The 22,816-nt window shown below is 35.4% G+C and overlaps 1 protein-coding gene across 1 annotated transcript in view; it reads left to right on the top strand.

Annotated features, from left to right (window-relative positions):
* Positions 1 to 1,861: 1,861 nt before the first annotated feature.
* LOC149532696 (fumarylacetoacetase-like) overlaps positions 1,862 to 22,816 on the top strand; it is a 186,704-nt gene continuing 165,749 nt past the window's right edge. The window contains exons 1-2 of the mRNA XM_089807770.1: positions 1,862 to 2,123; positions 19,523 to 19,601. Of these exons, the coding sequence (XP_089663896.1) occupies positions 1,914 to 2,123; positions 19,523 to 19,601 (289 nt within the window). The 5' untranslated portion in view covers positions 1,862 to 1,913. The remainder of the gene's footprint in view (positions 2,124 to 19,522; positions 19,602 to 22,816) is intronic.

Here is a 22,816-nt window from a genome sequence, read left to right as displayed (position 1 = left end):
AACATTAAATTCATCACATCCTAAACAGTTGTGAGAACAACAATGAAAAGAACCAACAAGCTCAATTGGGGTAGAAACTAGAATTGCAGAAACTAGAGGAGTCAAGGAAGATGGTGGTTGGCTTTTTGGTGGCTCTGAAGGAGCTAGAACATTCCTCAGGGTGATCGAGTTTGAAACCATGGTGGAAAACTTGGCAGTGTAAGTTGATGTTGGAGGCAATAAAGGAACCCATTTGGAAGCATTGACATTGCCTTTACGAACCACAATTGTTCAAGTTTTTGCATCCTTCAGAGTGTCTGAGGGATGAGCAAGAACATAATCCTTAGGTATTAAGAGCCTATAAAGTTACCCTAGGCTATAAGGCTATTAAGGGACAATCCTTGATCTTATGGCTCACCAAATGACACTAAAAACAAGTATATGATAAATTTAAATATATAAATTTTTGTGAAAAGGAGCGATCACCAACTTGAATTTCGAATGACTCACAAAGGTCTTGAGCAAGATCCATTCCAACACAAACCCTTTTTTGGGGGTAGATATGGTTAAACCTTTCAAATTCCAGGCAAATGACATGACCAAGGAATTGGACAATGTTGGATAAAAAAGACGATCATGACAAATACAAATTTGGGAATTCAACCCACACATGAATTATAAGTTTCTTATCATCAAAGACTTGAAAGTCCTAGGACCAAGGTTGGAAAACCAAAAGAGAGGTACAAATAAACTAGGGTTGTCTTTAAGAAAGACATCCACATGCAAATGGTTGCCAAACTAGAAAAGGAAAAAGCATTTAATAAGGTTTTGCACTCCGTTAAGGCGAACCCCATGAGAGAGCCAAGACTTGGAAACCCAATTCTTGTGTACACTTTCAGAAGGAATTTTTCCAACAAAATAGCCATTCAACATATGATTTTCAAGTCATTCCCAAGCTTGATCAAAACCAGACACTAGTAAAATGTCATCTAGGCTAGAAGGCTTACCTTGTGGACGACTTTGGGAATGACTTTCCTGGGATGCTTGCTTGAAGGAGGAACCATTAACATCGACATGCAACACTTCAACAACACCATTAGTAGCTTTGCTAAGAGTGGTCGATTTTAAAACACAATCAAGATTTCTCGCATTAAATGCAATATGTACGGAAACCCTAGCTAAGGATGCAAAAAAAAGCAAGGAAGCAAAAAGGCCCACAAAGAGACTTGCAAAACACCCAACCTATATGTTACAAATGAAGTTTTAAAAATGACTTCAATTATATAATTACTATAAATATATTCATATTTATCCATATATGTCATCTCTTTATGACCACCTCTCTTAACATGTAATGTAATTTATAGATTTTTTTCTCTAAACTATCTCATATGAATTGAATTTACCATCAAATTTTATATTCATAAATTTATTCCAATTAAAAAGTACTAAATAAATTCTTCAAGATATGCATGACATTTATATAAGATTTATATCAAAGATATACATACTAGTTTGTCAATTTAAAAAATATATATTAAAAAAAGCACGACAAACGTGGACAAATACCTATCCACTACAAATACCTATCCACTACGAAGAAACATGTTTCTAAACAAATAGGAAGGGCAGTCCCTTCCGTAGGACCCCACAGCTAACCAGGTAAATAAAGATCTCTTCGCAGAAGCGCAACAATGTCATGACCCCATAGATACGCAACAAAATCTGGCAGCTCTCCCACCAATACTTTATTTACATAAATCCCAGGCAGATAATCATCTGCGTGGACAGTTGCGTCTAATCTTGGATTTGTCTGAAGGACAAGAAGAGTCGCGGAATCAAACTACCTACCTACTAAAGTCCTTGCCAACTAAGTTTTTTCACTGGGTTTTAATTATTTGTGCTTTCTTCTTCTGCGACAAGGATCCTCAAAAATGGCAACCCGATTGGCATCGTTTGTGAACGTTCCCGCAGATTCACATTTTTCATTACAAAATTTGCCATATGGAGTGTTCAAGCCAACTGCTGACCAGCAGGCAAGACCGGGAGTGGCCATCGGAGAGCATGTGTTGGACCTTAGCGTCCTTGCTAAAGCATGTCTTTTCAACGGCCCTCTGCTTAAACATTCGGACTGTTTTTTGCAGGTCAGTTTCGAATTCTTTGGTTTTCCTCTGTTTTGTTAGTGATTATACGAGAAGCTCAATCTGAACTCGACATGTATTTCGGCCTTTCTAATTTCTTTTATTAAGAATGGAATCTCAGTTTTTAGCTATTGGTTAGTGTTTTTTTTTTGCGAGATTCAGTGTAGTATTGGTAAATGCAGAGATTATTTAGGGAATTTACAATCACATCAAAGGTCCCAGTGCACTCTATTTTTTTTGGAGCTAGTTGTTTCCATTTGTGTTGTGCGTATTGTGCTTATCGCGATTTTGGGCGTTCTGTGGATCAATGGCTCGACTAACTTTACTTCTGAGATGCTCAATCCATGAAAATGGTGGTCTAGAAACAACATTTCAATCTTGTTTTCTGTTGTCTTTGGTTTTCATTCACTTATCTTGTTCTTGGGAATCAGCTGCTTTGAGCATTCAATTTAAAAGTTATTTCTTTTGTGACCCACATTTAATTATTCATGTAGCATTAATACTTATTTTTTCTTTAAGGTGTCTCTTGTGAGAGTAAATGATCAAATCGATGATTATTTCGTGCTGTTGAAAGTTGGGATTGTAACTGGAAAAATGAACCGTTGTATATTAACAGAGAACCACTAAACTTGCAACCAATAACCAAGGTCACATTGCATTGGCGTCTAGAGATGGGGTTGAACTGATGTGCTGTATCATTTCATAGCATCAATCAACGCCGTCTAAACTTACAGTCTTACACCCAACAATTGGGGCATCTCGTCCGGTCACCTATCAGGCCCTTAGCTATACATTATTTTTAGAAATTGGGTTTATTCCCGAGTTTTATGTAGGGGTCAAAATCAACATGCAACATTTGAACAACATATATGTCAAATGAAAATAAAATCTCCTTGCAATCTTATAACTTCGAGTTTGTGAGTTCCATATTTAAACAATCCTCAGGCTTTTCCAATGAAACTAAACTGACATCAATCTTTTTTTACGTATGGCGTTGTTCTTATTGCACCTACTTAAGATTTTCCGCCTCAGTACAAATGACAAGTTGTTGCAGGAGCAACTACATGTGCTTGACACAGGAACAATGTTTCCATATTGTTTATGGGGGTATTTTAATATTTTGTTATTTTAGGGCGTATTTTAAGATTTTGTTATTATTCAGTTTTAGAGCATGTTTTAATGTTTTGTTATCACTTTTGTAAAGGATTAAATAAAATCTTTACGGATCCAGTGGTTTAACTGTTTACTTGTGTATATTCTCTCCAAAACCTTTGAGACGGAATGAATTTTTTTGTTTTCTGGTGGGAAGAAGACTGAGGAAGAAGTTGAATGATATGATTCAAGTTCTGTGGAATGAAATAAGAGAAATAAAAAAAAAACTCCGATTTTCTCGTAATTACTGTTTTTATTATTATTTTGTTTAAAATCTGTGTGGAGTCCCAATATATATTTTTCAAGGTTGCATGGGTATTCGTACCCACACCCCTGGTACTCGTACCCACGTACCCAAGTACCGGGTACACGTATCCCACGTACCAGGTACTCAGTGGAGAGCATCATAGCTAAGGACTTTGATTAAGATTCTGATTTTTTTTTTGTATTAGCTTGTTGTTTATCAATTTTAATTCAATACCAAATCAGTTTGAAACTTTGATACTCATTAACAATAAACTTTATCACTGTTCAAGTCATAAGTTTATCATTTGCAATATGTCATTGTCATATGATTTAGGATCTTCTTGTTCATGTTTAAAGTCTGCCTTCTTTGTTATGCATCTAAGCATTTATCATGTATTATTATTTCAAACATATAGCAAATCTGAAACTGGAAACAATACATTACATTTGCAAACTTTATCACTGTTCTTGTTTTGAAAAACCATTGTCATGACTTATAATTTCAGATTTTTTATAAATATAAAAGTATAATTTTTAAATAAGTTAAACATTAAACATTCAGCAATAGCATATATATATATATATGTATGTATGTATGTATGTATGTATATATTATAATTTGACTTATGGCTCATATTTTCAAATTTCTTGTTTTGAATGCTCAATGTCATGACTCATGACATATATTTTGATTTTTATATTTTCTATAAAATATTAATTATATAGAAAAAATTAGGCATACACACGTACCCCCGTCCCCTATTTTGAAAAATATACGTACCCGTACCCGTTCCCATTCCCGTACCCACGTACCCGTGCAACCTTGATATTTTTTAATTTTTTTAATATTGTAACGAGATCTTTACAGGTAGGGCACAGGTTGTTGGACTGTTGCCTGGAAAGTATTTTGAGACATCATGTCTCCTGCTTGTGTAATCTTCATGTGAACAGACCAGCACATGTTCAAGAACAGGTAGGAAGAATGTACCATACTTTGCTTTTGGTCATTTGCAGGAACATGCTACAATTTGAAGAAACATGTGTTCGGTAAGGCAGCATCTCTATGTGCTTGCCATGAATGAATAGATGCATCCTGTAAGGTGCTGTTCGTGTTTGTTGTTTTTCCTGTAGTCTTCTCCAGTTTCTTCTTTCCATCTCATAGAGAAGCTATTATAGAATTTATTCTTGTTATCTCTTCATCACAAGGCAACATACCTGTCTATGTCTTAATGACAAGGAGGAATTCCTCTCAACTAGGTTTGGAAGCAGGTACATGAATTCCTCTCAACTAAGGTTTGGAAGCAGGTAAATCGATTGTTTTCGTACTGTTAACTTAATTTGCAGGCTTGTTCAACGTCACATTATATAGGGCATTTGTGTTTTTATTTCTAACAGGAAGACCCCACTGTTTAGGTAGGACAGTTAATGAACTTCTAATAGCTGAATCTCAGAAATGTCCTATGAGTTTTTTCCTAAGAGCAGAGGAATGAAGTGAATTTAGTTAGAAACACTGAAAGATCAAGTGAAATAAATCTTGAAATTTTTATGAATTTGGCGCAACTGCAAACTGTGACATAGCCGGAAGTGCAGAAGCACAGACAAAGACATAAACAAACATATTATGGTGAACAGATGTGGCACATATATATGCTACTTAGTTTTCTATACCCCTAGTGTTGAGGTGACAAGATCAACACAAAAAGGACAGTGTCGTTGCTTCCTTGGTGAAATGAGACAGTTTCAACACAAATCCACTAGTTACTTCTTCACATGCCACATCGGCGGTTCTACCTTTGTGACTTGCAGAGTCAATTGTGCACATCAAATCCAATATCAGAATCATAGTTGAAGCAATAGGTGGTGCTAATCTATCATCGTGTTCTATTAAACAGAAACCTCATTATGTCATATTCTAAAATAAAAATGTTCTACTTCGAATTCAAACACAACTAATTTTTAGATTAAATCCATAAACGCTTAACAATTGCCAAAATTTTGCCTTAATAACTCATAGCATTTATACTAGGGTAAAAATATAATTATTAAAGTCATATCCAAATGAAGTTAGCATAAATATGATAATTAATGTCATCAGAGATAAATAGTGCAGATACTCTCATAGCCTAAACTTTTGAGAGCACAATCCATCAACCCTAGCAAGAATGTGGCAAGGCAAGGGCGGAACATAGTTGGCCTTACATGTGTAACTTAGAGGTTTCTATTTTCTGTTCCATTCAAGGGGCCTAAATTGTTGGCTAAAGAATATGCAATTCCAAGGCTTAATTCTGATTGTAAAATTGACATTTTTACGTTAACATTCAGAAATGCTTGTGATTGAATGTGATTTAATTGACAATCACTTTCTCCTCCCTTATTGAGGTTCAGCCTCAAGGGGTTTCACCCTTGTGCATGAACACCGCATCTCTATTCCCGAGGATGATCAAATCTTGATGCTCCATAACTTTGCAACTTTCATCCAAATTCTATTAAATTTGAACTGTAGGAACCCATAAAGCATTTTGACAAGATGAATTTCTTGTCCATATTTTGATCAAAATTTCCTCCTGTAATAACTCACCAAAAATTAACCTAAAAAGGTGAGGCAAATTGAGCTACAAACATGAAAGGTTTTTGGGTGATAGTGTCATGTCTCCCGTTTCAAACCCCAATTGTGATATCCCCATCCTTTTCACATCATGCCATTTCGGTAATTCAATTCTGTCAAGTCTCTAAAGAGACAAAGTTGCAAAAGGATAAACAGTTAAAGTATGGTGTTCTTGAGGAAATCCACTACTACATCTGGATAAGCTTAATGATAATACCACTATAGTATCAAAGATATGAGATCAACAAATAATATCTGTTTTATAAAACTTGATAGTTTGATAAACAAGTAATTACAAATGGAGACATAGTTTCCTTATACAGAGAATAACTAAGAAAGAAATAGAAAATTTCTAAAAAGCTTACAATAAAGTTTCTGTGTTATCTATAAACTAACTACTATCTAAGATGACCGTTAAAGAAACATTACAATATTCTAATACTCTCCCTTAATGGTAATTGTAATTACCCCGCTGAAGTCTACATGTCTCCTGGTCATAAATTCTTTAGATAACTCTGCTGCTGTTGAGAGCTTACTTGGATCTGCAGAATTTTAATGACCAAGAGTAACCAAAATCCATCCAGAAAAAATAGAAAAGGCTGCCCCCTTCTTTAGAATGCTCTGCAACAGGAGGCAAGAGCCTGCCACTGACACTGCCTCAAAGATGAGTCTGCCATTAACCCTCCCAAGATTTGCAAAATTTCTAACCAGAAATCATTACAAAATGTCCAACTAATGTTGGATAACAAAGCTGCCCCTCCTTTTAGCTAAAGACACACTAAGAACAGCTGCACGATTTTGAGGAAAAAAAGGCAAGCCCTCTAAATTTTTGCAGAAGAGCATGGTGCCCCAAAATGGACTGCATAAAGTTGCAATTTTTAGAAAAATATCACCAAAGCCAAGATTACAGTTCATTGTTTTTATTTTGGAGAAATTGTGAAAACCCAGAAAGGAATGGCTCACAACAGTGCAAATTACATAATCATAAATTTGTTAAGGGAGAAATCATGAAAACCCATCAGAGAAACCTTCACACAAAAAAAATGAGATTTTATGTGGTAACCAACATGCAACTCACAAAAAGCATATGCAAGTACATGCAACCTTCGAAAATCGGAGACTTTTACTCAAGCCAGGAAATTGTGTGATCAAAACCCTCGACCAAGCTCACAATTTTCAGTAAAAATCTTCGAAGATAAACCATAAAATTTTCTTAAAATACCTGCAACGATTTCTATTTTAAAAAATTGAAACACAAATATCTAGGAAAATAATTCAGATCAGAAGAAGCTCAATTTTTTCTTAAATTTTTTGCCAAATTGTATGAAATCCTATTGACCTGCTTTGATACCATGTTATAAAATTTGATAAAGTGAGTAATTACAAATGTAGACAGTCTCCTTGTATAGAGAATAACTGAGGAAGAAATAGAATTTTTTTAAAAAGCTATCAAGAAAGTTTCTAGGTTATATAAAAACTAAGTACTTAGATGACCATTAAAGAAACATTGCAATTTTCTAATAATCTGACAATAGGAAGTCCTTGATAATAATTTCAATTTTATTAATTTGATAACCATGAAAGAGCCATGCATAAGAATAGTAAATGGTATGAGAAGATGACACCTTTCAAAGAATTTGGACCCTCCCAACAAGAGAGAAAAGGTGAGTTTGCCATTTTAGATGTTTACTTTAAATTTTCCTATACACCCAATCCCACATGTTCTTGATTGAGGGATCAAGTGCAAAAGGGATACCCAAGTATCTGACATTTCTTGAGGGGCCTGACCACCCTCGTCCCTTGAGCTTGAGGGCCCTGACCACCCTCACCTCTGGAGAATCCAGTATGCACTTCTGACCACCCAAGTACAATGGATTTGTGAGGGGCAATTTTGGAACCTAAAGCCTCACAAAAAAATTTGAATCCTTTTAACAACATTATGAAAATTTTCCTGAGACAGTTCCATGAAAAGAGTTGTATCATCAGCAAATTGAGCATTAATTTACGAGTTTGCATTAGGTAATCTGATTCATTTCATTGGTGGTCCTAACTCCTTTTGCCTTGTATATAGTATAAGGCAGCAACTGAAATGACAAAGAGAGCAAGGGTCATTGGACATCCCTACCTGATTGATTTTTGAAGTTCAATGGTCTGAGAGTTCACTCACATCTATCACAGTAGATGAATCCTTAAACAAGATCTCAATCCATGTACAAAATCTATGGGGAAATCCAAAAACCTTAGGCATTCCTAGTATGAATGGCCACTCAATTCTATCATAAGCCTTCTCGAAATCTAGTAGGATTATATAGAATATTGTGAATAATGTTTAGCCCAATGAATGGCCTGCTAGCTTGTAATCAAATTTTCAAGAATATATCTTCCCTTTATGAATCCAGTTTGAGGAATTTAGATAATTTGTACCTAAAGACCTGTTAACCTCCTTGCTAGTGTTTTGGCCAGAATCTTATATGCAAGATTGAGGAGGGTAATGACAATGTAACACCACTATTGGGGTACTTCAAGACGATGGGACAAGTTTCCAAGACGCGGGGAAAAATGGGCCTCATTTTTCGGAATAGAGGGATGGCTAGGGGATGGTGGCAAGGGGAGGATGAGACAGGGAGGGGTGTTGTATAGTATACATATAGAACTTGGAATGCTAGTTATGAAATGATGGTAAAACATACCAAATTAAAATACCTAAAAATAGAAAAATTGCAACATGAACTAGAACCATTGAAAATTCAACATAGTAACATATTACATACCCAATGGTAACATTCGAAAATCAAAATTCAAATAGAAATTCAAGTACCCATCCTAGCGGCAGCATGGTTGCGAAATGATAGAGGTGGGGGTACTTAGGTACTCAAATACTTGGTGCGGGTACGTCTTAGGACGGGTACTTCGAGGTTTGGGGGGGGGGGGGGGGGGGGTGGGGTGTGAGTCTCTAAGTTACACTGGTAATAGGCCTCCGCTTTCTAATTAGTGTTTTGTATCCATCTTTAGAGATTAATGTTATCACACCTCTATTCATCTCCTTCCCTTATCTTAATAAACCTCCAACAATTCAAGACTGATCCATTCAATGTCAGATTTATAAAATTCAACAGGCAGACCATGTATATATGGTGATTTTCCTGTAGCCAGGGAATTAATAGAATCATTAATTTCTTGAACCAAGATATCCCTATCAAGCTCATGAGCATCCTTAGCAAAATATTTCCTTGGAATAATGCCCAAGCATTCCCTCGTGCTCTCCAAACTGTCATTGTTCTGTTCTGAGGTAAAACGACCATGTTAAATTTCTTTTAGTGTTTCTTTTGTATCGTGGGGGTTCTTCATAGTTCCTCCATTATGATGGATTTTTTCAATGAACTCTCTTTTCTGTTTTCCCTCCATCAATTTAAAGTAGTTGGATGCTTTATCTCCTTCCTTGATCCATGTCATCCTACCTCAAATTTTTTGTCCTTGAAACTTATACCGCTGAATTTTTATCGTTAAGGATTTAGTCCTAACCAATTTGGCCTTGTATGCTTCATTGTGCCCAACCCTTGATTTCTTCTCTCAACATACATTAGCTTAAGCTGTAATATGCCCTCAAACATATTCTTATCCATTGCTCTCTTTTTCCCCACAAATTGCAACATCTTTCTCCACAAAAGAATCAGATATCTCCACTGTCCAATAGGATTAAGGTCCTTACTACTGAATTTGGATAGGCAAGAAGCAGTACAAATTCCAAATAGCATCCAAAAGATCTTTGTCATGTAGGAAAGAGACATTGGCCTTGAAAAGAGCATCCTTTCTAGGATGCAGTGGGAGGGATGAAGCTCCATCAAAATTGTGGCTGAAATAGGTGAGTGATCTGACAATGAAGTTGGGGAAACATGTGCTGCATTTTCTCATCATTATGAACAAATGCAAAAACTGAAGGATTTGCATATATCCTATCCAACCTGCAATAGATCCTCTGATCAGAAGCTTGATTTCTGCACAAAGTATACTAGATTGAAGAGGAGAGATTTTCTTATTGGCTAGAGTGTCCACAAGATTAATGATTCTTTTAGCTTTGGACCAAAAAAGAATTTATTTCCTTTCCGACATACAGTATTCCCTCCCTTTTTGTCCTTGTTTTTAATCATATTAAAGTCATCAATAATAATCTAGTCGGCTTTTGGGAAGAAGTGGCCATCCAGCTCCACAAAATGGCCCTTTCTTTATAGTCACTTGAGGCATATAATGAACAAATACCAGTAGTACTATCTTGTGTTTTTAGGGTAATCCAATAGAGTCTGTCACATGGGGAAGAACTTGAGCGAGAAATCTTTTAATGCCCCTAATATAGTTAAATGGCTCAATTAAAATTGTTTGTATGGTCCTGAAATTAATAATATTTTTTGGGCCCCTTGAATTAATTAGTTAGTTATAAATTATTTGGTGTCGGCCATTTGTTACCCTTTAGGAAATTTCCTAGAGCTCATTTATAAGGCCGAGTTTGGCATAGTCATAAGCTGGGTGAATTCTTCGTTTTCTTTGTATTTCTGAATTCCAATTGGAGTTTAGTTTTGTGGTAGTTTTGAAGGTGCAAGATCCTCCCTATTCTACATCTGCAGTTTTGGTGGGAGTCACTCCTCACCCTATTCTGCTTGTGGTCCAAATCGGTTATAACTTTATTTGAAGATAAGTTGTAATCAAGTTCTAGATCAAGCAAATGTTTTAGAGCTTAATTTTATGCAATCAGTATTACATATACGAAGATTGTATTGTTCATTCCATAGATCTCTGCATCTAGATGTCAAGCTATTCCCCAAAGCCTCCAGGGAACTGTCATGTGGAAGAGATTACAGATAGAGCAACCATACAAAGGTGTCATGTATGGGGGTGTGGGAAGAGAGAGAATTGTCATATGGAGGTGTTTCTATACAGTGTGTGGGGAGAGATAACCATATGTAAGGAGTGTTGACAGTATGCGTGGGATGCAAAGTAGTGTTGTCGATAGGATTACCATATGAGCTAGGTTGGAAGATCATTGCACTATATAAACATTCGGGTGTAGAGACGGTATGATGGTCTATAGTACGGGTTTGGGTCTAACTTGCTATACAATAAGGTGCATAACTGATAAACAATAGATAGACTATGATTTACCATACTAAAGGTAGAGTCAGCAGGCTACGTATGACATCTAGTTGTACGATGTGGAGAAATTGGGGGCAATTTGTGTCAATTTGCCTTTGGGACATTATAGTGGTACCAAAGTTGGTGATCTTGCTAGCCTGTCAGGTAGTGATACAGGTAATACACGAGAAGGGGTATTGTTCTATTGACAGAATGGGGGAACCATAGGAATCTAATGTTGAAATCATGAGATCGTGAAGGGAACTAATGTAATGTCCCCTATTGTAACAACCACTTTTTTCAGGTGTTAACTAACAACTAACATACTCAAAGAAATACAGTCATTACTTCATTTTCATAGGAAGACAGTTAATTCAGTTTCATTCACATGAAAGGGATTGATGGTTAAAATTAGTTAAACAAATTTTATTAACTAAGAACTTAAAACACCTTCAAGGATTTTACTATAGAAATTAAAATCCACATACCATGGAATTTGAACCGAGAAATCATTGTAGGGATGCTTCTGCAATCCCCTAGATTAGTCCACAAATACTACTATAACAATATCATATAACGACTTCCATCCAATATCGCTATATAAAAAAAAATCAAATGACGATTACCATAAAATACCACTATATAAAATTAGGGCATCACATACCACTAAATCAATTAGGGCTTCAGATACCATTGTATCATTTAGGGCTCCAGATACGATTGAATCAATTAGGGCTTCAAATACCACTGAATCAATTAGGGTTTCAGATACCATTGTATCATTTAGGGCTTTAGATACCACTGTATCATTTCTCTCCTTCCGATTTCTTAACTGTGGCAATAACTTAAGATTAGAAGATAGGCTCATATTTAATTTTCATATAAGTGAAAGACTGAAACAACAATCCATTAGATAAATCTATCTCTTGCAACTAAGTATAAAATAATTGCACTGATAATATAACTCAATTAATCTTACTTTCTTCTTGCATATACTTCATAAAAGTTAAAATACCTGTTTCCGACAAACAATTGAATGCGTAGCTTATCTTTGTCTGTTGTACGTCCTACAACATGGGGAGAGGCGAAACATTGTCAGGGGCTTAACCACCCAACTTTGGACCAAAACTAATCCCCACACAATCTCTAACGAGGAAGGCCCTCTCTACTCGGAATTGGACTTGAAACATCTGTCATCTAATGAGCATCTTGGTATTTAAACACACTATTCGACTTGACAACAGGTGATAATAACATGATCATGCATGAGCTATTAAATGATATTATTCTAGAATTAATGTTTCATATCTGACTTTTATTTTTTAAGTCATTGCAGACTCCATCTCACCTCTTCGCCCTTTCCATGGCTATACAACCGGTGAATCCTAGGTGCTCGGATCTCAGAACAATTGGCTCTGCTTGTTGATTCCCAACAAATTCATGAATAACATATATGTTCTAGCTTATCACAATCTGTGATTTGAAAAAGATATTTTTAAAGATTGCAAAATTTATTAATTAATTAATTAATTTAATCATATATGATTTCTCTTCTGCGTTCTTGTAGATTCATTCCACTTCTTCACCTTACATGGCTATACAACCGGTGAATCCCAGGTGTTTGGAAATTTTGAGCAATCTGCTCTTTGCATAAGTTCTAAAAGGATTCATTGATTAGTATATCTTATCACTAACTATGACTAAAAAAAAAAAAGTTCTTGAGACCAATTGAAAATATATAATGAAAAGAAAAAATGGAAGGCTCTATGAAATTCGAAGGTGACCAACAACAATGCTACATATGATAATCTTTCCTAATACTGAATTATCATGGAACTTGGATTGTTGTAAAGCAGGGTATTTGGAAATGGTAGCCGAAAGATAGTAAGGCTAGGATTTTGTGATGTCTAACTTCCATTACGGCTTCTATTTTATTGACTAGCAGTGGCTTCTCCGCTTCCATCGGTTTCAAAGAAAGAAATCCATTCAAATTCCAATAATTAATTCAATTATGGAAAAAGTTGGAAAGAAGAATTGGAAAGATTAATATTTTCAAATGTTATTATAATATATATTTGTATACGTGCATGCAAGTATATAAATAGGGTGACATCATTAAATTATGATATTATAATTTATTGGTGCCATTTCATTTTTATATCTATATGTACGTATATAGATATATCTATTATAATAATAAGGTGAAAGATTGATTAAAATCTTTTGAAGTACGTTTTATATTTTAACTCAATAATTTATGCTTTTTAAATTATTTATTTAAATAGCTCATGCGGGTCCTACAGATGTCTCTTGTTTTCAAGTCGCTAGGTCCTCAACCCATTTGCGACCCATCTGCCCAATGATGATGATGCTCTTGTGCCTAATTTTTTTCTGACAATACTTCCACCCCTTCGACGTGTTCCCTGCAAGAAAATTCTCCGCAATTAAATCATCTTATCATAACAAGTTATAAATAATCATAAGGGTTAGCTGCCTTTTCAATTCCATGAATTCGTGATAAATAATCAACTAGCATATTATCTTCACATGAAATTATAACGACTAACCATCTTATCATTTCACAGAAATATAACAAATTTATTTGTCTTCATGTGAACCTCAACAGCTATATTTCAAATTAGGTCAAAAATTGGGATGTAACACCTACATTAAATATTAATACAATATGGATATATAATATTAATTATTTAATATTAGCTAATTTTGTCAAAAGATTGAATAATTAATTATAATAAATCATGTTAACAGTTCAGACATTAGTAAAATACTATAACGTAATATTTAAATAATTAAACTAGGAGTTTCTCTATGGAATTGCCTTTAATAAATTTGGCAAACATTCAGATCAATAACAAGGGTGAATTTTATCAAAGTTTGTAAATTTCTTGAACGGGAGCCAAAATCATTTCGTCAGCGCAATATCTGACCTAGTGGTTGAATTGCGTGACAAAAGTTGCCGGCAAAGAATTTTGAAGACATCATGCAGGGATGAAAATATCCAATCAAATACTACGTCGGTTCTAGTAATTATGTATAGAATGGAGATGGGCCACATTTGTAACTAGGAGAAGACGCGGTGTACAATCGTCAAGGCAAATGCTTTGAGTTATCCCTTGGTGAGGCGGTATTGTAGTTGGAGGAAAATGATGAGTTGTGCTGAGTCATCCCTTTGGTGACAAAAGTATTGTGCTTGTAATAAACGACGATGTGATGTTGGTTGTAAAGGACAAAATAAGGGAGCATTACTATTTGTTGGAGGTGTCGGGAATACATGGAGATGGAGTTAATCATGTTAAATGGCTAATAGAGGTGGTCATGGAAATACACAGAGGCGAGATTACACATGACAAACTATTGTGCACATTGGTTGGTGTGATTACCATTCGGGTCGAATTAAGAACTCCAAACATCTCTCTTGAAGGGCGTCAAAGATTGCCACATCATTCTTAATCCAGCTCTTGACTTAGAGCATTCATTCATACATACGACAGTCAATGGAAGTGTCAGTACCTGGTGCACATGATATTTTCCTTTGCTGAAGAATTTAATATCTTTGTACTGGATAAGTAACCAGTATTTCTGGTTAAAGAAATAAACCATTTATGTACTGTCCATTCTTGCAACAAATGTTTTGGTTGAAAGTGTTATCATTCGATTCTTAAACTCACATACATTTTATAGACAAGGTATAGATTGTGTTGATTGTGTTTTCATTAGCATATATTATGTTTGGAATTTTACATTGTTATTAGAGCTGTGCATCTTGCTAACCCGAGGGCCTGAAAGATTATGAATAGAAAACCAGCCCACACAGTGTCTGAGAAGAAATAAATCGACTCCAGGACTAGATATAGAAGAACTAAGTGACATGGGGGAACAACTAGAATCCAATACCAGAACATTGATTACAGAACTAGCCAGAGGTCAACAAGAGTTATAGGAAAATCTTAACAGATTAAGTGATGTAGCGAGTCAATGTATAACTCCTTCCATAAGCCAGAATCAAAATAATGGGGGTCATAATGATAGAGAAGATGATTCAGTAAATAATAATTAACCAGCCAGAGTAGACACAGTGTATTCCAGGCCTTCTGTGCCTAACATTATCCCTAGAGATAATCAACTAGAACGGGAACCACTCTTCTGTGAATTACAAGATGAGATTTTGAATGAGTGGAGAATGTCAGGTGAAGAATTGCGGTCCAAAATGACTTTTAGAGAATACAATGATGTTAGAATGAAACATAGATTGCACAGGGGTAAAAATCATAATAGTGAATTGCAAAGATAGACAGGAAAGGTCTTTCTACCATACTTTGTCAACCGGAGTTATAGGAAAATCTTAACAGATTAAGGGATGTAACTAGTCAATGTATAACTGCTACCATAAGCCAGAATCAAAATAATGGGGGTCATAATGGTAGAAAAGATGATTCAGTAAATAATAATCAACCAGACAGAGTAGACACAGTGTATTCCAGGCCTTACGTGCCTAACTTTATCCCTAGAGATAATCAACCAGAACGGGAACCACTTTTCTGTGAATTACAAGATGAGATTTTGAATGAGTGGAGAATGTCAGGTGAAGAATTGCGGTCCGAAATGACTTTTAGAGAATACAATGATGTCAGTTGAAACATAGATGACACGGGTAAAAATCATAATAGTGAATGGCAAAGATAGACAGGAAATGTCTTTCTACCATACTTTGACGGGACTAGAAAAATTATTGCCAGGGCTTGGGTTCATAAATTAGACACATATTTTCAGTTGAATTCTGTGTTAGAGGACCAAGTCATTAAATACCATAGTTACGGGACTCGGACTTGCCTCTGACTCGGAAAGTCAAAATCCGACTAGGACTTGGACTCAGTGACCAGACTCGTCTAGGACTTGGCAAGGACTCGGAAAATCGAAAAACCCATGAAATTCAAAGATTTTAAAGGATTTAACGAGTTTTTCATGCATCATTTAGTCAATTAACATCAAATACACAATAATTGAGATAAATAGAAGCTACTTAACACTCATACACATTTTTGCATAGATCACATAAGTATAACAATGAATTTATGAAGGAAAAAAACTGACTAACATAATATAAAGTTGAAGATTTAAGATTTAAGATTCAATCCTTAATAAATTCCTAACATACCACAACATCATTTTCAAAATTAATATACACTAAAAAAAAAAAGCACCTTCCAAAAATCTCTATCTTTTAAAATTAATTTAAAAAAAAAAAAAAAAAAAAAATTCAGAAGAGTCCTGGGCTTGGGACTCGACAGAGCCCCTGGACTCGGCGAGTCCACGCGGACTCTGCCAGGACTTGGTCGAGTCAGAGTTCAGAGGCCATTTGCCTTAGAAAGGCCGTGTCTGCCTCGGACTCCCAGAGTCTCGGGATATTGTTAAATACACTACTTTACACCTAGATAGGAAAGCTTATGAATGGTGACATCATGGACAAATAATTTTGGGACTTAAACCATGTAGATACCTATGTTGAATTCACTGAACATCTTATTAACCGATTTGACAGTAATTATCCTGAATTACAACTGAAAGAACTGACACAACTCACGCAATGGAGTACAGTTGATCAATATATAGCTGAATTTTATAAATTGGCTCTGTTAGGAAATGAAATTTCAGAGAGGCCTAAAACAATTATATTTGTTGATGTTTTAGCAGATTCTTTGAAGGGATGGGTCAAATCATTAAACCTGCCTACTTTACAAAATGCAATAAAAAGGGCTTGAGAACTAGAACCCACATCAAAGGGAAAAAGTCAATACAAAGGTCCCCCACCTAAATAGGACAATGATAAGCAACCATTTGCCAAGAAACACCTCCCAAGAACAAGCTAGATATTGAAGAACACAATGAACTTAGAAGAAGGCAATTATGCTTCAATTGTAGGGAATCATGGGAACCAGGTCACAGGTGCATGGGGAAAGGGAAAATACATTATATTGAGGTGATTTCAGACAGTGAGGAAGAGGAAAACACAGAATTGGATCAGATTAATGAAACAGACGAGAAATAGGGACACAAAAATGTTGGAATAATCAGACCCTAAGATTACTTGGGGGGTGGGAATCAGTAATTTATAACAAATCAAAACTCAGATCTGATAAAACTTTATCCTTTAAACCTTCACCACATGCATGCAATACAGAACTTTTAGTTGCAATGAAACATGGAACAGGAAATAACCATCCACACAAATTCAAAGCATGACACAAGGATATTTCTCATAGGAAAAAACCACAATGGGAGGGATGCCCACAAATATGAATGCACTCTTCTGAAGCACCCTCTGTTAAGAGCTTAGCCTTATTAGGAGCTTACAATATGTCCTGTTAAGAACTGATCTTGTTAGGAGCCACCCGGTTAAGGGATTTACCTTTAGCTCTGTTAGGAGCTTTACCTTGTTAGGAGTACCCTTGTGAGAGGACTTCAAACACTAGCTAAAGTGTTACCCTGTTAAAGGATTTCGATAATGATTTGTTAGGATCTACCTGATTAAGGGATTTAGCCTTTTGTAATCGTTAGAAAACAACAAGAAGGTTGATGTAAAAGTAGCACTGTTGCCTTGCTTGTGCAAAAATTACATGGGGATTAACTTCTCCTTCGAATCACGCTTCTTGATTCACAATCTATCACTGTCATACACACGATCTCTAGACTCTCTCCTTTCTTTCATACGTAAAATGATGTAAATACATTTCAACAATTAGGACATTCCACTACCACAACGTTGCCTCTGAAATTCAAATTTCCACCCTTAGAAGTCTGCCAAGCAAGTTGAAATCATTTTTCAGCTCACCCCACCATCAAGATCCAATCACACTTTGATTTGACAAGAGAAAGTTAAAATGTATTACACTTCCCTAGGTTCATCACCTCTATGAATTATCGATCATTTTGACCAATAAGAATCATACCTAACAGTCCATGTAATTTTGGACATGTCATCACATATCCTGCAATCCTCAGTCGGCTTCAATAACTGATCCGCCTTCTCCAATCGAGAATCTAACAAATTGTTCTTCACTTCTTTACTGTTAGAATTTCAGAATCCTGTAACTTTGTCCATGGATCACCAATATTGTCATGATTGCAACAACAACCTAATAACATCAATATCAAACACCTCCAATCACAACACCTGGTTCCATTCCTGTTGAACATACCGGTCAGATCTTCTTCTCTTCTTCTGCACCGCTGAATCAATTTCCTGTCATCACCAAAGTGATTGTAACTTGTCCCAAACTTATCATAGACACATGCAGCTGTAGAGATAGCATGATGAACACCTCTAGGCCATATGTACAATCATGCACCACAATTCACAACATAACTCTTCACTTCACCTATTCCATCATGACTTAGCACATCAAGAACATAGTCAACAAAGGACACATAAGTTGACATCAATGACAACATCATAACTGACAAAGCACATCATCAAACAGATCAGATCTATTATGCCAACTAGACTTAAACTTTTCTGGGCTAGGATGCCTTGCCTGAAGAGTATTTTCTATGAAGTACAAATATCCCCTAGGAGCTTGCAACCTGTTTCTTCCATTTTTGGGAACCATTGAAATATTTTTGACATATTTTTGGATGGTCACTTAGTCAGGTTAATTGTTGACATATTTTGACTTAATGTCAGTATGCCTTTTAGTTTGCTACAACTTTATGACCAAACAAATACTGATAGTATTCTGCCACTTGCTTAGTTACTATATGTCATTCCTATTGCATTTTTCATCAATAATAGCAAGCTTCTGTTGGTTATTCATCAACGAGTCTATCACTTTTTATCTGTTTTTGACATTGTTAATGCCAGATTGCACTTTTTATTCGCAGTGCTAGACAGCTAATGGTTATCCTTCCTTCTCTATCTAAATTTTAATAGTTCTGTTTAAAATCCCCTCCTTTTAGTAATGTTATTGATCTTCCTGCCATGTGGTGGGATTAGGTTAGTTTCTCTGTATGTAACTGTCAATTTTTTCTTCTTATTATGATTATCCATAGCATCGATGCAGTCGAATAATTACTTAGATACTATTTTCAAATGTGGCACAGGAATTTGCTTATAGGAAGTTTTTCTATATTTTTTGGTACTAGCTTGTTAAAGGGAATTAGAATTATAATAATTGGAAGGTCACTGTCTTATAATTCTGCCCTAATTTAATTGTTTTTCTAAAGTTGGATCTGACATACCCTTAAAATAATGTGACAGTCATCTTTGAATTCTTTCATGGCAATGGGAAGACCAGCATGGAAGGAGGCAAGGGCAACAATTCAAAAACTTTTATCCAGTAAGCAGGATATTTTATTTTTTGTTGTTGCTTTTTCAAGTGTATTAAGGCATCTACTTACCTAATAAATGCTGTTCTTTGTGCTTAGTTATGTTTTAAACTGTTTTTTATTTATCAGCTAGAGTTCGCATATTTGAAAATTGGCTTTGAAAAAACCAAATTAATGTCTTGATGTAATGCCCCTTTTTGAGATTTCTCTAAATTTTGATCTAGAATCACAAGTTCAATTAAAACAAGAGGTGTAATATATTTAGAGGTATAACTTCACCAATAAAATATCGTGATAAACCCTGAAATAGGTCTGCAAATGAATAAGATTTCTGTTGTCTGCAATAATCTCTGATCTGACTGATATATATCTGCATGATTACTGATGTCTTATAACAATCTTATCTGCTCTTCGGTAAGTGCAAATGCAGATTCATTTGATTGTTGTTGAATGATTGATTGATTGAATGAATTCCTTTGATTTGATGATCTGCGGAATTGGCAAGTTATGCTTAATTGTTAATTAGATGATTGGAAAGTGATGATATGATGAATGCTAGTTTGATATATTGGTAGATGAATGATTGAATGGATAACAAATGCTCTGATTTGATAGAGTGATGCGTGATTGCTGAATTGCATGTTTTCTTGATCCCAAGGTGAAGTGATGATTGATGTGAATTTTATGATTGTTTTCTTGATTACTTGAGGAATTAATGATTGATGGATGAAGGATTTGTTTGGATGGATTAAGAAGTGATGCTTGGTAAGTCATTCAATGCTTGCAATGAACATTCCTTTATAGCTTATTGGTGAAAGGGTTACCATCTTCCATAAGAATTGAGTCACCTCTTTCCATTGCTGCCTTTGAGAATAATATAGTTTCCCCAATTGATCTCTCCCTTTGATGTCGTCAAATGCAACCTTCTGCCCTTTATATCTTCCAATTTGGGGGAGAGTCACACCTCTTCATCATGTCTGCCCTTTGTAATGGTACTCCCCACTTTAGAATTGATTGCCAAACTAGAAGTTGTTGTACCAAGTCATGCTTCATCCACATCAGTCTTCGTATGGGAGGCCACTATATCCATATCCGAGAAGAGAATTGTGCAATGTCAATAGTTTGTGCTGCCTGTATGGGCAAATGACAAGAGAATTGTGCAATGTTGAAAATTTGAGTTGCCCATACAGACAAATGATGCTTAGATGGCCGTACAATGTGTGGAACCATCAAAACCCATTGTTTCTTTCTCCTATAGAAGAATGACCATATTGTTAAGTAACATGGATCTTTTCTGCAAATGTACTAACATTGCCAATGTGATTGATACTTTCCAAATGCAGATTTGGATCTCATATAAATATGAGAAGAGGAGACATGTTCCTATAGTTAATCATCTTTAGTTAACTATATGTATAACTCACCTTTAAACATATATTTAATATTAATATATTAACCATATATGTAATATATTATTATATAATGTATAATATAGATTTAATATATATTATATTACATATATAATATATATTATTCTTATCAATAATATAAGACAAAAAAATATTTGTATAGATCATGAATACAAATACTCAATGTAATGAGTATATCACTTCGATTGATGCTATACTGCAGCACTCCCTCTTAGCAAGGGAGAAGTGACAAAAACATTTTATGAGATATCAGTATCAAGGATATCTATACACAACATATTTTTTGACTTCAACACTCTGAAATAGTGACTTGTCAAACAACTACAATCGCAATGTTATTAACTCCATCATAACATATATTATGATTTGCAATTGTCCAAAACAATATCTAGAGTAATCATAATGCTTTTGTTATCAATGACTTCTGGCGTATCCGGAAGAAAAACTATCATAATAATAGGCCTATCATTTGCAAGATCGTCATCTTACAAAGATTACCTTCTGTTTGTTCGTTATCATGGTGTTCGGCAAAATTCGGCCCAAAGAACCATGATAACAGGTCTACCATTTATAAGATCGTCATCTTATAATGGTTACCTTCTGTTTATATATGTCAATGAAAGATCGTCACCTTTCATTACATATCATATGTGAAATAGTAACCACCATGAACCCAATCAGAGGGTGGTACAAAGGGTTTTCACCTCATTCTTCTCTCTCATAGAGGAGAGCGCATTGTAAATAATTTCTCTGAGAACTTCTCCTCAAAGAGAAGATATCATCCACAAAGGATTGTATCTCAAAATTTCTCCTTTGAACATCGATCCTGGGAAGTCAAGTCCTCTAGTTACTTCCTCAGAAACTCTCTTTACCCAAGGATGCCTCTCAAACTAATCAATCCCTCATGATATACGTAGAGGTCGGCCCATAAACATCATACAGTCACCCAAGACTCCCTTTGAGTATCAATCTTCTAACCTCCTGCATTGCCTTCGAAGAAGTGTCACACTCCCTCTTAATGTAGAAGAATCTCATAATCTTAATCATCAAAGATGTTTTCTTCAAGAGCCTCAGTTTATCCATCTTAATCATCAGAGTCTTTGGAACTACTATCATTAGAATTAGTTTGCATAATTTTGGTAGCATATGTGAAGTACCAACCTTATTTTCCTATAAGAATATCCTGAAGCATAAAGGAAAAGATCAAAACAAATAACCTTTATAGTATGTATAGAATTACAAATTAAAAGATTCAAGTACTTATCTGCTCATGAGGGTCATGGAATGTCTCCTTTTTTAAGGATAGTTCAAGTGGGAATGAAACATTGCCTGTTATTCCCCCCACAATGTAAAATTCTCACTCTTATATCATTGAACACTTTTACATCACATCAAATTTAACGACTTCTTTCTAAGTTCCAACTTGCTCTTTTCATCCATTGAAACTCCAAACATTCATTAAGCTTAATAGTAGAAGCTAACACAAGCTAGTCCATAACACACAAATATCTTGATTGAGTATGATTGTGTCGCTTGAATGACTCTACAACTCATACGTCAAGTTTCATTTATCAAAGAGAGACTGCGAGGGCTGAGTCTGGTTCTTGCGCACGTTGTTGGCATGCACAGGCTTCTTCTTTGCTGGGTTCGATTGGGATTGACATTGACCGTCTCCCCCCTTTTCAGTTCTCATTGGATGCACTGGCTCATCTTCTCCCCTCTTGGCAGGAGTTGAATGAGCATGTTAGACTTGACATTTACAGACGGTACATTGCCACTACTTTGGTTAACCCTTT

Source organism: Cupressus sempervirens, chromosome 10 (assembly GCF_028749045.1).
Source record: "Cupressus sempervirens isolate cs-2001-9-10 chromosome 10, ASM2874904v1, whole genome shotgun sequence".
In the NCBI taxonomy this organism is placed as follows: Eukaryota; Viridiplantae; Streptophyta; class Pinopsida; order Cupressales; family Cupressaceae; genus Cupressus; species Cupressus sempervirens.
Note: the sequence above shows the minus strand (reverse complement) of the source record. Positions and strands in the feature narration are given on the sequence as shown.